Here is a 15,854-nt window from a genome sequence, read left to right on the forward strand (position 1 = left end):
TTATCATACTAAAATGTACTATATCCTAGAAAGTATTCACTTAGTATTTAAACATCCATGCAGAGCATTGGCCTACCTTTTCTAATACAGATGAGTTCATGTACTCCACAGGTTCTCTCTCCACCTATTTAAAAAAAAAAAAAAAGTTTATTAGCAACAAAAATGCAGACAATGGCCTAAATTTTACTGTTACAAAGAACCATGCCAAATAGGTACCTAAAAATGATCTTAGGAAAAAGCTCCCTAATTATTTTCTTGAAGGTTAATGAAACTAAATATTACAGCCTAAATTTTTCTAAAAAATCCAGAAATGAAGGCTTTATTTGTGGAAAGATGACACTTCCTCATTTGGTAGGTTATTCCAGCTGGAAACATTCTGGAAAGGAGAGACTGCATCACCATCTCCTATCCCCTTCCTATTACCTGGAAAGAAGCACAGCAAGGAAGGACCCACTTTGTATCGGAGCCCTGGCATACACAGGCCGTTACTTTAACTGTCAACCCTGTAGATGCACCAGTTATATTACCACATAAGGGATAAAGGGAAGTGTGGCTACCCACTCTTATAAATTTGTAAGAAGACAAACAATAGATAACAGTATAAAAACATAATGACAATATAGCCCCATCCCCCCCAAAAAACTGTTATGTCTTTGGAAAACATTTCCCCCAATCTCATTTTCCAACATGGTTGTCAGGAAAACACAAATACAGGTGAGCGCACACGTGTATGAAGCCCCACTCACTCAGTTATCACAGAGGAAAATACAAAAAAAGGAGAGCGCAGACATGTATAAATACAGGAGAGCACACACATGTATAAATACAGAAGAGTGCACATATGTATAAATACAGGAGAGTGCACACACGTATAAATACAGGAGAGCACACACATGTATAAATACAGGAGAGCGCACACATGTATAAATACAGGAGAGCACACACATGTATAAATACAGGAGTGCACATATGTTTAAATACAGAAGAGCACACACATGTATAAATACAGGAGAGCACACACATGTACAGATACAGGAGAGCACACACATGTACAGATACAGAAGAGCACACACATGTCTAAATACAGAAGAGCACACACACGTATAAATACAGGAGAGCGCACACATGTGTAAATACAGGAGAGCACACACACGAATAAATACAGGAGAGCACACACACGTATAAATACAGAAGAGCGCGCACACGTATAAATACAGGAGAGCGCGCACATGTATAAATACAGAGAACGCACACATGTATAAATACAGGAGAGCGCACACATGTATAAATACAGGAGAGCACACACATGTATAAATACAGGAGAGCGCACACATTTATAAGTACAGCAGAGCACACACATGTATAAGTACAGGAGAGCACACACATGTATAAATACAGGAGAGCACACACATGTATAAGTACAGGAGAGCACACACATGTATAAATACAGGAGAGCACACACATGTATAAATACAGGAGGGTACACACCTGTATAAATATAAGAGAGCACACACATGTATAAGTAAAGGAGAGTGCACACATGTATAAATACAGGAGAGCACACACATGTATAAATACAGGAAAGCACACATGTATAAATACAGTAGAGCACACACATGTATAAATACAGGAGAGCATACACATGTATAAATACAGGAGAGCACACACATGTATAAATACAGGAGAGAGCACACATGTATAAATACAGAAGAGAGCACACATGTATAAATACAGGAGAGTTCACACATGTATAAATACAGGAGAGCTCACACATGTATAAATACAGAAGAGAGCACACATGTATAAATACAGGAGAGAGCACACATGTATAAATACAGGAGAGAGCACACATGTATAAATACAGGAGAGAGCACACATGTATAAATACAGGAGAGAGCACACATGTATAAATACAGGAGAGAGCACACATGTATAAATACAGGAGAGAACACACGTGTATAAATACAGGAGAGAGCACACATGTATAAATACAGGAGAGAACACACATGTATAAATACAGGAGAGAGCACACATGTATAAATACAGGAGAGAGCACACATGTATAAATACAGGAGAGAGCACACACATGTATAAATACAGGAGAGAGCACACATGTATAAATACAGGAGAGAGCACACATGTATAAATACAGGAGAGAGCACACATGTATAAATACAGGAGAGAGCACACATGTATAAATACAGGAGAGCACACACATGTATAAATACAGGAGAGAACACACATGTATAAATACAGGAGAGCACACACATGTATAAATACAGGAGAGAGCACACATGTATAAATACAGAAGAGAGCACACATGTATAAATACAGGAGAGTTCACACATGTATAAATACAGGAGAGCTCACACATGTATAAATACAGAAGAGAGCACACATGTATAAATACAGGAGAGAGCACACATGTATAAATACAGGAGAGAGCACACATGTATAAATACAGGAGGGTACACACCTGTATAAATATAAGAGAGCACACACATGTATAAGTAAAGGAGAGTGCACACATGTATAAATACAGGAGAGCACACACATGTATAAATACAGGAAAGCACACATGTATAAATACAGTAGAGCACACACATGTATAAATACAGGAGAGCATACACATGTATAAATACAGGAGAGCACACACATGTATAAATACAGGAGAGAGCACACATGTATAAATACAGAAGAGAGCACACATGTATAAATACAGGAGAGTTCACACATGTATAAATACAGGAGAGCTCACACATGTATAAATACAGAAGAGAGCACACATGTATAAATACAGGAGAGAGCACACATGTATAAATACAGGAGAGAGCACACATGTATAAATACAGGAGAGAGCACACATGTATAAATACAGGAGAGAGCACACATGTATAAATACAGGAGAGAGCACACATGTATAAATACAGGAGAGAACACACGTGTATAAATACAGGAGAGAGCACACATGTATAAATACAGGAGAGAACACACATGTATAAATACAGGAGAGAGCACACATGTATAAATACAGGAGAGAGCACACATGTATAAATACAGGAGAGAGCACACACATGTATAAATACAGGAGAGAGCACACATGTATAAATACAGGAGAGAGCACACGTGTATAAATACAGGAGAGAGCACACATGTATAAATACAGGAGAGAGCACACATGTATAAATACAGGAGAGCACACACATGTATAAATACAGGAGAGAACACACATGTATAAATACAGGAGAGCACACACATGTATAAATACAGGAGAGAACACACATGTATAAATACAAGAGAGAGCACACATGTATAAAGCCCCACGCACTCAGTTATCATAGAGCATGTCTCCAGTCACAGCAAACCACAGCAGACACAGCAGGTAGCCACCAACTCCGAGGTCAACTCATCTTCACAAAAACTGCCCCCAAATTTACACAAAGAATACTCTCCTGATTTCTAACAGGAAGCTTATAAAATAATAGACATTTTTAAGTCTCATTATTTTCAATACATTTGTGAAATCAGCCCAGTGTTACTTGTGATTCATTCATTTTCATTGCTATACAAAATTCTACTGTGTTTAAATATACATAAATATATGCACAAGACTGTATATAGTTATACATAAACTTTAGTTCATAAACATTTGGACTGGCTCGAGTTTGAGTTTATATTAATTTTGCTATTGGCCATTTAAAGTATGTCTCTTTAATACACATATGCACACCTTTCTCCTGGCTACACACCCAGAACCACTGGGTATACCTTTGCGGGATGCACACACGATGGAATGCTATAGTCTCTACAAAAACTACTTGGATATTTGCAACAATAGGGACAAGCGGTAAAAACACTAATCTGAGAGAAAAAAAGCCAGACACAGAAGACAAATTAAACCCCATTGGAGGAATGTGTTTCAGTGACCTACTGAATGGTATGATGGTTTTATGACAATTTATTATAGTCTTAAAAACTGACGAGACAGCAGGTTTTAAATGTTCTCACCACAAAGAGTAAGTAGGAAAAGTGGCAGACATGTCTTGATTTAATATTCTACAATTTTGTACATATAAAAACACAATATTATAGCTCATAAATATACTGATTACTCTTATACATATGTATTTCTTTCTCTCAAAAACATAATGCCACTACTCTAATGTAAGCTCAATAAAATTCTGTAGTATTCTCTGTATGTTTAACCTTATCAACTATACCTATGAATTACTTAATTTTTACATAATAATACTAAATTATGCAAGCATTTTAGTTCATTATAGAAGCTTATTATGAACAATTCAGTTACAAGAAACAGAATTCCTACAGTAATTATGTGAGAATTAAAAAGTGATATTCATTTTTAAAAGTGGGTCATGTAAGAAGCAAAAAACACAAACCTAGAAAACAGTATTTCTATCACCAAAGTAGGTTAGATCTATAGTCTAATTTGGTTGTAAAAATGTCCCTGCTTCCTGGACCAATAACAATAATACAAAGCATCAGGAATACAGGTTTAGCAGGGGAAACACTAAACACAAAAGCTAAAGCTGAAAAAAGAATTATTATTGAGCAAAACTCCACTGTCAAATATAGTACTAACTGTAATATTACTAAGGAACTACAACAAACTACTTGCTAAAGAGCTAGAAAGAAATATAGCTGGAAAAGCATCCTTTAAAACTGAGAAGAAAGACATTAGCCAAAGGAGTAGGTATTCACTCAATTTAATGAACTATTTTCAAGATACTAGAAAAACCATGTGATAATAATAACCATAATTTATATTGAGGCCTATGATGTTTTCATAGTTAGTTGGACTATTTTTCCTATACAATAATTAAGCCGCATCCTTTAGATGTCAACATTGGTAACTTAAGTTTTAGTCACACGCTTTACTCATGGAACCAGAGTGTGCCTTTTAACATCTATTACTAAAGCAAGATTCTCTTGAGCTGGAGAGACAACTCAGGAGGTTAAAAAACATACTGTTCTTGCCAAAATTCAGTTCCTGGGACCCATGTCTGGATCCTGTAACTACTTCTAACTGTTCCCAGGATCTGATGCCCTCTTCCGGCCTTTGCAGACATCTACAACATTCAAATTCTCTCTCTCTCTCTCTCTCTCTCTCTCTCTCTCTCTCTCTCTCTCTCTCTCTCTCTCTCCATTATTTCAAAATAAATAAATAAAAATAAATCCTTAAAACTAAACTCTCCACATATTTAATGTAAATTGGTTGTTTTATTTCATGCATCTAGTCCTGAGTATAACAGCAGGCTTTACAATGCTTAGTATTAACAATAACAACAAAACCCTGTGGAATGACAAGAAAAACTAACTTTAATATATATAGAGAGATAAATAGTCTTATTTATTTGTTTATTTATTTATTGTGTGTGTGTGTCCATGAATGTGCATGATTGGCACAGGACACATGTGAAAGTCAGAGGACATCATGTGAGAGTGGGTACTCTCATGCCACCGTGTGGGCTCTGGAAATTCGGCATGGTAACAAGCACCCTTACCCAGTGAACCATCTCTCATCTGCCCCTATCTTTGATTAGTATTTTCTTTATTTATACTAAATAAAAGAACTTCAGTTTTTAAAAGCTAGCCAAATAATTACTACATCTTAAACTTAGTTAACTGACCACTATCAATCTGTCAAAGCACTTAATGAAAAAAAAATCACATGTTGCAAGGCCCTTGTTCTGACCCGTCCACCCAGCTAGCTTACACCCGAAATAACCACACAGAAACTGTATTAACTAAAACACTGATTGGTCATTAGCTTTAGCTTCTTATTAGCTAACTCTTACATATTAATTTAATCCATTTCCATTAATCTGTGTATCGACACGTGACTGTGGCTTACTGGCAAGATTCTAACCAGTGTCCGTCACAGGCAGAAGATCCATGGCATCTCTGACTCTGCCCTTCTTCCCAGCATTCAGTTCTGTCTCCTCCACCTAAGTTCCGCCCTATCAACTAGGTCAAGGCAGTTTCTTTATTCATTATCCAGTGAAAGCAACACATAAACAGAAGGAGCTCCTACACCAATCACATAACTAACATATCAGACTAGAATTTGTAAATAAACCTAGCTAACCCATTATTTTACAGTACAAACAAAGCAGAACCCTAATGGTTAAAGTTTCCCAAGACTGCTAATTAGTGTTTTAAAAATTCAAATATTGTAGCTAACAACCAATGAAGTTAATTAAGAAGTTAAAATGGACATTTCCATTTGTACAAAAATAGGAATATTATGAATTTGCTTTTGAGTGCTTTAAGGTAATTTATATAAAGCGAACTTCATTTAAGAACTGTCTTTAGCGGTAATACAAGCACTGGTCTTGAAATGATCTTAGCTGCCTGGGATTCAGAGCACCGGGTGACCTGTCCGTCATCAGCACAGTTCTTCTTGGGCAGCTCCGGTAGGAACAAGAGAGACTGTCCAGTCCTCTATGGTGGCAGCAGGGGAGATAATAGTCGGTGTGGGGCACATGCATGTTGATTGTGTACCTTCATGCGTTTGTATGAATGGACACACAGCTGGGAACATGCCTCATAAGTAACTTGGATACTTTTGTGAGGGGAAGAAAAATCATTACAGATTACCTACTTCCCTACTTCACAGAAGGGAAAATGCACCAGAGTACATGCAGGTGTCAAAGAGAGAATTAAACCTACGGTTCAGCTCCTGTAAGAGTTTTCCTTACAATTCACTTTATTGGATTCTGACCGCTGGCCTAGGTCACCTCCACATACAAGCTTCACTAATGTTTTTCCATGGTCAGACACTGAAAACCTAGTGTCTTATGTTTCATCTCATCTAAAAACTTTTTTCCCTGGACTTCATCAATGAAAGTAGTCACAACCTTTAAGTTCTGTAAATTCTTCTACTTACTGTACATAAGGAAAAGACTTTAAACATGTTTTGTTTATGCTGCCAACTGTCCCAAATCACCTTAACCTATTTAGACCTCCAACTTGTTAAGTATTTTTAGATTAGTCTCCAATTTAAGCCATTTCCTAGTTTGGGTCTCTAATTTTAAGAGCACAGTGTTATAAACGATCATGCTTTCTGGACTGAGCCAGGCTTCACTTCTAACGTCAGCATCATCTAGCACGGCTTCTACAAACTGTGTTTGTCTATATGGGAGTTACGGTGAGGAAACGTAGTTATTATAAAGTGGTGATAATAGTCCCAGGACAAAAATAGCTTTCATGTTGCACGCTCATTCTGCTAAATGGGAATGCCTGCTGCAGGCAGATCAATACAGTTTTGAAAACTTCCAAAACCAAGTACACAACTAATAGGAAAAATGATGACACACAGCACAGCAGGTTTTTCTGCCATAAGAGGGAGAAGTGGGTGTCGATGACTGGAATCCAAAGTCATGAAGTTCAAAGAGAATGTCAGCGTTTAGGCCTAGGAAACAGAAGACTCCTGAATGGTTTCTTTCTCTTTTCAGCACCCGTTTTCACTGGACTTCAAAAACCAGCTTGTGTAAATATCCCAAAATGAATGTTAGCCCCTCACACATGCTGTACTTTAAATTTTTTTCTTAAAGGAAAACCATAGGCCTCCAAACTTCTAAAAGTTACCTCCTAAATTGGCACCACTGCTATACAATTACAGTAGAATTAAAACAATCTGAACAAGTCAAAGGCCTTTCTACACTCAACTCCCAGCCTAACTTTGGGAACATACTCACCACTACCACAACGTCACACGAACAGCCCAGTCTATTTTGATAGCAATGGTGTGTCAGGTCAACCAGACGGCTCAGCATCTAAAGCACAGCAGCGCTAGCCTGACAAGGAGAGCGCCGTCACCAGAGCCTGCGGCGGACGCAGATGTCCAGGCGCGGACTGGAGGAACTATGGCCACAAGGCCTCTGCCCACAGGGGTGCTTGCTCGATCTCCTGCTCCTTCCTCTTCTCCTCTCTCCCACATACCCATATGCTAAATTTGAAAAATGGAGAAACAAAAGCTTGCTCAACATAGTATCTCTCATTTGACCTACATAAATCCCTATGTATTTAATTAATAATTTTTCTAAATACAATTTTTTCCTTATAAGATTAAATTTACTGGCAAATTAGTCCGCTTTTCCAGTCACTGGACTACTCTGTAGATTTTAGTTTTATTTAATGTTTTAAACTATTAGAAAGCTACTAACACAACACAGTAAATCCCTACCAAGTATGTGCTCACACATAGCATGGTCTATTAACTGAAAATAAAACAAAATCCTTCTGTGTTGGCTATGCCAGATAATTTTTTTTAAACTATAAATATGCATTGCTGTATAGTAAGGTACAATGAAAATAATTTAATATTTCATTAATATTTATCTCATGGTGAGCTCAAAATACTACTTTGAAGATTTAGTCTACCATGGTCCTAAAATCATGAAAATAAGAAATTGTTCTGAATATATGTATGGCTTTTAGAAGTTTGTTAATAAATAACACCTTGCTATATTATCACTATTTCTGTAACTGATGACTACTGAGAGAGAGGAAGAATTAGTCTCTCCCAGGGATGAGTCCCTTAGTTGATTGTCCAATATAAATTGGTCAGTTCTGAAATCATATACACACACAACAAAAACAGACTCAGAAGGCTGTATTTATATTTTTTTTACATATATGCAAACTATATTTAACAGAATAATTGGGGAAAAAAAGGCTATCAAATTGGGAGTTGGGGGACATGGGAGGAATTGGAGGGAGGGTGTGCAGGGAGGAACCGGGAGGAAGAAAATGACGTATTTATGTTTTAATTAAAAATGTATGAAATAAAAACAATCAAACAAAAAAGATATTATTGAATATTATTAATGTTACACCGTGTCAGCAAAATAGAAATTTAAACATTAACTATATCCTTATATTACTCATTTATCATTATTTTTAACTGTCTATATTTTAAAGGGAATGTTTAGTTTTACATGGCAAATGTTCAAATATAACTATGTAGTAAATAAACTAAATTAAAAATTTAAAAAAGAAATAATAAATCAAAAGTTTCAATTTATTAGGTTCAAGTAAGGTATTACTAAGGGTGTATGTGGCGGGGGTGTATAATTGATGTGTTTTTTCCCTCTGTATGCTGTGACTGTGTTTTATTACCATTGGTTAATAAAGAAGCTGCTTTGGCCAATAGCTTAGCAGAGTAAAGCCATGCAGGGAAACCCGAACAGAGATATATAGAGAGAGTAGACAGAGTCAAACAGAAGCAAGTCAGTTGCCAAGGAAACAAGACATGTAGAAAATGAGGTAACACCACAGCCACGGAGCAATACATAGACTAATAGAAATGGGTTAATTTAAGATGTAAAAGCTAGCTAGAATTACGCCTAAGCCATTGGCCAAACAATGTTGTAATTAATATAGTTTCTGTGCAATTATTCAGGTCTGGGCAGCCGAGAAATGAAAACAGTCTTCATTTACATGTAATCTCAAAAATGTAAACTGGGGAGAAAAAATGTTAATAAAATAAAATAAACAAAGGACGGACATTAAGCTTACAGTTCACAAGCCTAAGAAGCCAAATAACAAGGTGAACTCAAAGAAAAACATATATAGATCCTCCTGGAAATTGGAAGCAAACAAGATTGCCAGGAAAAAGTTGGGAGCATGGGGGAGGGGGTGGGGCTGGAGGAAGGGGAGGAGGGAGAGAGAAGGGAAAAGGGAAAGACTGGAGAGTGCTTGGGGGAGTGGGAGGGTGGAGATGGAGGAAGGGCGGATATAGGAGCAGGGAAGAAGATATCTACATTAAGGGAGCCATTTTAGGGTTGGCAAGAGACTTGGCTCTAGAGGGGATCCCAGGTGTCCACAGGGATGTCCCCAGCTAGGTCCTTGGGCAGCAGAGTAGAAGGTGCCTAAACTGGCCTTGCCCCACTATCACACTGATGATTATCTCGAATATCACCATAGAATCTTCATCCGGCTACAGATGGAGATAGAGATAAAGTCCCTCATCAGAGCACTGGACTGAGTGCCCAAGGTCCAGCTGAAGAGCAGAAGGAGGGAAAAGATGAGCAAGGAAGTCTGGACCGCGAGGGGTTGGTCCACCCACTGAGACAGTGTGCCTGTTCTAATGGGAGCTCACCAAATCCAGCTGGACCGGGACTGAATGAGCATGTGATCAAACCGGACTCTCTGAATGTGGCTGAAAATGGGGGCTGACTGAGAAGCCATTGATAAAGGCACTGGGACTTGTTTCTACTGCATGTACTGGCTTTTTGGGACCCTAGTCTATTTAGGCTTCTTAGGCCTGGGTGGGGGGGCAGGCTTGGACTTCCCACAGGGCAGGCTTTCCTGCCCTCTCTTGAGGGAGAGGGAGGGAGGAGGGTGAATGGGGGAGGGGAATGGGAGGAGAGGAGGAAGTGTAAATTTTTGAATGGAAAAATAAATTAAAAGGTGGTGGCGCAAGCCGGGCGGTGGTGGCGCACACCTTTAATCCCAGCACTCGGGAGGCAGAGACAGGCAGATCTCCGTGAGTTTGAGGCCAGCCTGGTCTACAAGAGCTAGTTCCAGGACAGGAACCAAAAGCTACGGAGAAACTCTGTCTCGAAAAATCCAAAAGAAAAGAAAAAAAAAGAAACAAATCATTTCTTTCTGCAGGGACTTGGGTTTTGGGGGGTTTTGGTTGTTGTGGGAGTTTTTTTGTTGGATTTTTTTTATGGTTTTTCAAGATAGGGTTTCACTAAGTAACATCCTTGGGTGTCCTGGAACTAACTCTGTAGACCAAACTGGCCTTGAACTCACAGAGATTCACCTGTCTCTGCCTCTTGAGTGCTGGTAAATCAGTTTTTAATAAGTATATGAGCAAAAATATAAACACTAAGTAAAATAAATGTATTTAAGATACAGACATGAAAGGATTTAGTGAACTATATGATGGAGTTAATATCCAGGTTTCTAGCTTGAATGTCATTCATCCAGTGAATCTGCACAAAGTAAGGAGGTATGGAAAGTATAAGGGATAGATTACAACTTAAGGTCATTCTGGATGTTGTAAGGTGGACATTTTGGATTGCTTTGGTACATCCAAGTGAGGATCTCTACCTACTACTTTAAAATGTGAGTGAAGATAACTATCTACTACAGAAAAATTCTGCTAGAGACAGGCATCAACACAGTGGATGTAATATTAAGACTACATACAGAATTACATGAAATAATTCAAGAAATGTGAACTGAGGACATAGGATTTCAGGTGCTTCTTGAAAAAGACTATCCTCTTTGAATTTATAGTTGGACTACAGATGTTAAAATTGTTCAATATGTGAAGTTTGAATAAACTAGATAATAGCAATAGAGTTGAAACAAAAACACAAAGAACATTAGTTCAGGTAAGCAGAAAAAACTAAGTAGTCAGGAGAAAACTCCAAAATTAGAAAACAGCCAACAAGCAATAGCTTAGCAGTTGAGAACACTGGCTGTTCTTCCAGAGGACCTGGGTTCAATTCCCAGCACCCACATGGCAGCTTACAAGTGTCTGTAACTCCTCCTCCAGGTAATCTGACAGACACACACACACACAGACACACGCATGCAGGCAAAACACGCACACAGGCAAAACACCAATGCACATAAAATAAAAATAAATAAATCATGGAACAAAAGAAAGAAAGAAAAAAACAAAGGTGGGTTGATAGCAATACTAGAGAAGCCTGTGTCCTGGGCCACCAATGGCATATTGGGACAGCTTAAGTAAAAGAACGATCACAACATGAACTACCAGATAGCTAGGACCTATAAGCTGTCCATTGGGAAAACACTTTTTAGAAAGTGTACTTGCAGAGCTCAAGAAATGACTTAGCAATTAAGATCACCAGCCGCTCTTCCAGAAAATCTGGGTGTGGTTCCCAGCACATCCATGATTGCTATGACCGTCTGTAACTTTAGTTCCAGGCAATCTGATGCCCTTTTCTAACCTTATGGGCACCAGGCCCCCACATGGTATGCCAATACACATGCAGCCAAAACACCTATACACATACAATCATACTAAAGAAAGTATTTTAAGTGTACTTCCACTTAAGAGTTAACTTCCTCACCTCTCAGTAGAATTTTCTTTGCTCAGTACGGCATTACCATCAACCTAACTTTCTATGAAGACCTCTTGGTAGGCATACCTCTGACTGATAAAGGAGGAGATGGTTGCTTACAGATAATTTGGGATTATAAAACAAAGAGTTTTATTCAGAGGAGGAAATCCAAGTAGCTGTTGGTCCTAAACTCAAGGCTAACCCACTGAACAGAACTATTAAAAGCACGCCTCCCTGCTACATCATCTATTCTCAATTCACAACACAATTTAGTTACATAAAGGGCTGAAGACACAGCTAGAGTGAGGAACCCAAGTAAAACAGTCCATAGTTTTGGTTGAATACAAGCTCATTTGAGTCAACAAGAAGTTATACAAAAGGTTATTCTAACATTAAGCTGCATTCATAGAATTAAGTACAAGTAAGGCTATAATAGCTTCGATAACAAGTAAAATGGAATTTTCCATCACTGTATTTCAAATTTTAAAACAAAGGAGCATACAGTTCTTGTCTGCAAATAGGAGGGGTGTGACACACACACACACATGCACACACACATAAAAGAGTATATTTTAAGTATTGCTTAAGAAAGAAAAACTAGGAAGGAGTTAGACCAAACTTGCTGAATAACAGACTTGGAAATACACAACTTCAGGCCAAATATAAAGACCTTAAAGATATAACACTTATTACCTCAAAACTAGTTTTGAAGTCAACACCATTGGATGTTTTTATACAAAGGAAGCATGCATAATTTATCTCTTGGTATACACACTATAACATAACCATACACTTAAAATTATCTGTCTCCCCAGAAGATAAACTCTAACAGGGAAGATCCCACAAAGTCTACTTCAGAATATTGTGTATTCAATAAACATTCATTGAATTAGCAGGTGAATGAATTGGATGTTTTAAGAACTACTTCATAAGGAAGAATGTTGAATGAAATACCCTCAGGATTCTAACTTCTGATTTGACCTCAACACACAGTCTTTATCTCTAGTTTTATCTGCAGTCCTTTGCGTGAGCCTTATAGTGAACTGAAGAATGGATGTTTGTGGCAGTCAGGCATGCTCTTAGTAGCTGTGTTCAGTGGTCTCACCACCTTTGAGTATAATACTAAAGTACTGATTTCCTCCTCTGTTTAAAACCTTCCTCTTATAATAAGTTATTTCTACTACATAACTGTATCATTCTTTATTAGCTAGGGGTATGTCTACCAAGCAGGTCTTTAAAGAAACATTGGTTTATGGTATCATACTGAGCAAATAAGGTTCTACTAAGAGGTGAAGAAATTAAGGATCGAGTATAGAAACAGAATGTATTTTAGCATGTGCTAAGAGGCATAGTGAGACTGGCTTAACCTGATACCTTTACTTGAAATGTATTAGCTACAGTTTCCTTGCCAAATTAGAGAAGGCCTAAGTATTGATATTTATATCATGAAAACCTGAAACAAATGTATAGGTTTAAGAACAGGCTAGGGGTATAGCCTAGCACCAAAAAACATACAGAGTATCTTTAGAAAATCTTATTATTTAAAGATAAAAAAGACAGAGCAAAATGCTGTAATATTTAACTGCCAGAGGAAGGTATGCATGCATGAAGAAAAACTGGACATCAAGAAGTTACAAGTTATGAGATCATATTTAAACCTATCTGGGCCAATCCTTCATTTTCTGCATAAAATTTTATTTTTATGACTTTACAAGAAATCCTTCCACAAAGTTGTTAACAAAATAGAGTATTCTACACCCACCAGTGGATCCTGCTCCCTGACTTTCCAGCTCTATTAAACTACACAGGGAAGAAACAGCGTTGGACATGCTGTTCTGACTAACAGGAATATCAAAGACTACAGACAGTGTTCTCCATCATCTTAGCAAAAGCACGTACTTGAGAGCATGTCAATGTGCCCTGTTCTTAATCTCTAAAATGAAGTAAACACGCAACACACAGCTAAATCAATTCTGCAGTTCGATGGCTGTGTCCCGGGTGTGTATACTACCAGAGACCAGTCACCTCGGGGAATTACTCAGGAAGAACACATTAAATGTAGACGAGTAATGATTCAGCTATTGGTACCCTGCACATGAATGTACATGTCCCAGAGGGAAGTTTTGGAAATCTTTCTACACTGCGCTCATCTGAAATGGGAAACCAAATTCTGTGGACACTCTCCTACCTGTGTGATACTATCTGCAAAATATCCTCTTTAAAAACCAAGGCAAATTACACGCCACTCCAGCCCCATATTCTCAAAATAAGGGCAAAACACACATTATTAGTACCACCAACCTTATGCATGAACTTAATTCGAATTAAGGTGATCTTGAAACATTTTTGTTGAAGTCTTCTAGGTGCGTTTGTCAAAAAGAGGCATTTACTCCTCCCCGGAGACAAACAATTTTGAGGGTCAGATTAACCTCGCATGGATGTCCTGGTCCCCATACCCGTCAACAGAAGGGGATAGAGCGGATGCCACCAGCCCAGAGCGCGGGCTGGGTACCGGCGGGAGTAGCAGCTTGAGCGGGTCCCCCAGTCCTTCTGTCAGAGGTGAGTCCCAACGCCACCTCAGAACCTCCACATCTCAGCATCCCAGAATCTCAGCGCCTTAATACCTGAGTCTCCTCAGTCCCTCAGCATCTCAGCGCCTCCATCGCATAGGCCAGTGCCCTCCAGGACCGCACGCCGCTCCTAGGCCAGTGTCCCGCATCCACCACCTCCCTCATGGCCCGAACCCACAACCGGCGCCTCGGCCTCCCACCCAGGCCCTGCGCTCTCCCGCCGGGCGGACTCCTCCACACCTCGCTTGGCCTCCACTTACCTTCGATCGCCATGATGCGCTCGCCATGGACCGCACCAACAGCACGGAGAGCGCGGGGGGTGAGGGGTGCGGGAGGAGGTCGCGCCAAGGCCTCCAGCGAGAGGGGCGGGACCGAGCCCCGGGGCCGGGCTGCTGGGCCTCGGGGAGCCGGGGCGGGGCGGCGGGGTGGGGTCGGAGCTCCAGAGCCAGCAGCGCAGGAAGCGGAACCTTCTCCAGATGCGCACCGTCGGCACGTGACACCGCCCCGCCCCCTGGGGCCCTCTAGGCCCCGCCCCTCTCAGGAACCGTAGCTTGACCCACAACCGGGCCTTCACCCACTCCCACCTACCTCCTCAGGCCCCGCCCCCGAAGTCCCACAACCCCGCCCACCTCCCTGACCCAACCCCGCCCACCCCGCACAGGCCACGCCTCCAGCCCTGGCCCTGGCTCGCCCCCAGCCCCTGACTAGGGTCTCAGGCCCGGATTCCCAACAGGTGCAGGAGTCAGCCTCACCCCTGTCGCCAACCTCGGTCCAGCTTGGCTCGGCTAGAGCCACGCAAGGCGGTCAGGACCACGGACAGCTCCTGGCACGGAACTCGGGCGCGATTCCCGCCCAGACAAAGTCTCTTCAGTTTTGTTTTGTCTGAACACTCACCTCCGATCTTTGCTTTCAAGTAGAGACGACTTCTTGGCACAACACACCGAAAAGAGGACGGTCTCCGTCCCTCCTTCCCTCCCTCCCTCCTCCTTCCCTTTCTCTCTCTCTCCAGCCTCATTCTTGATGAGACTCAATTCCAGGAGCTCGGTGCCCCCTTGGAAGTACGAATTGGCATTTGTCCACACGGCAAACACACATTTGAAGCCACACAAATGTAGGTGTTGGACAGACGTCTTAACAAAGGGCCTGATAAGCTTGTCACACACACATTTTTAAGTGTGCAAGCCCATGAGCCTGCGGACAGGCAAAGGCCAAC

The 15,854-nt window shown here is 40.1% G+C and overlaps 1 protein-coding gene across 6 annotated transcripts in view; it reads right to left on the reverse strand.

Annotated features, from left to right (window-relative positions):
- Positions 1–15,554, reverse strand: part of Syt14 (synaptotagmin 14) — a 161,531-nt gene extending 145,977 nt beyond the window's left edge. For 2 of the 6 annotated variants that reach the window (XM_057770598.1, XM_057770597.1), the window contains exons 1-2: positions 14,902–15,023; positions 77–124 (exon numbers count right to left, since the gene is read on the reverse strand). In XM_057770598.1, the coding sequence (XP_057626581.1) occupies positions 77–124; positions 14,902–14,914 (61 nt within the window). In that variant the 5' untranslated portion in view covers positions 14,915–15,023. Of the gene's footprint in view, positions 1–76; positions 125–14,372; positions 14,416–14,695; positions 14,743–14,901; positions 15,024–15,535 lie in introns of those variants that run through there. The other 4 variants (XM_057770599.1, XM_057770602.1, XM_057770601.1 and 1 more) reach the window with 4 other exon arrangements.
- Between the last annotated feature and the right edge of the window lie 300 nt (positions 15,555–15,854).

This window comes from Chionomys nivalis, chromosome 5 (genome assembly GCF_950005125.1).
Source record: "Chionomys nivalis chromosome 5, mChiNiv1.1, whole genome shotgun sequence".
NCBI classification, from domain to species: domain Eukaryota; kingdom Metazoa; phylum Chordata; class Mammalia; order Rodentia; family Cricetidae; genus Chionomys; species Chionomys nivalis.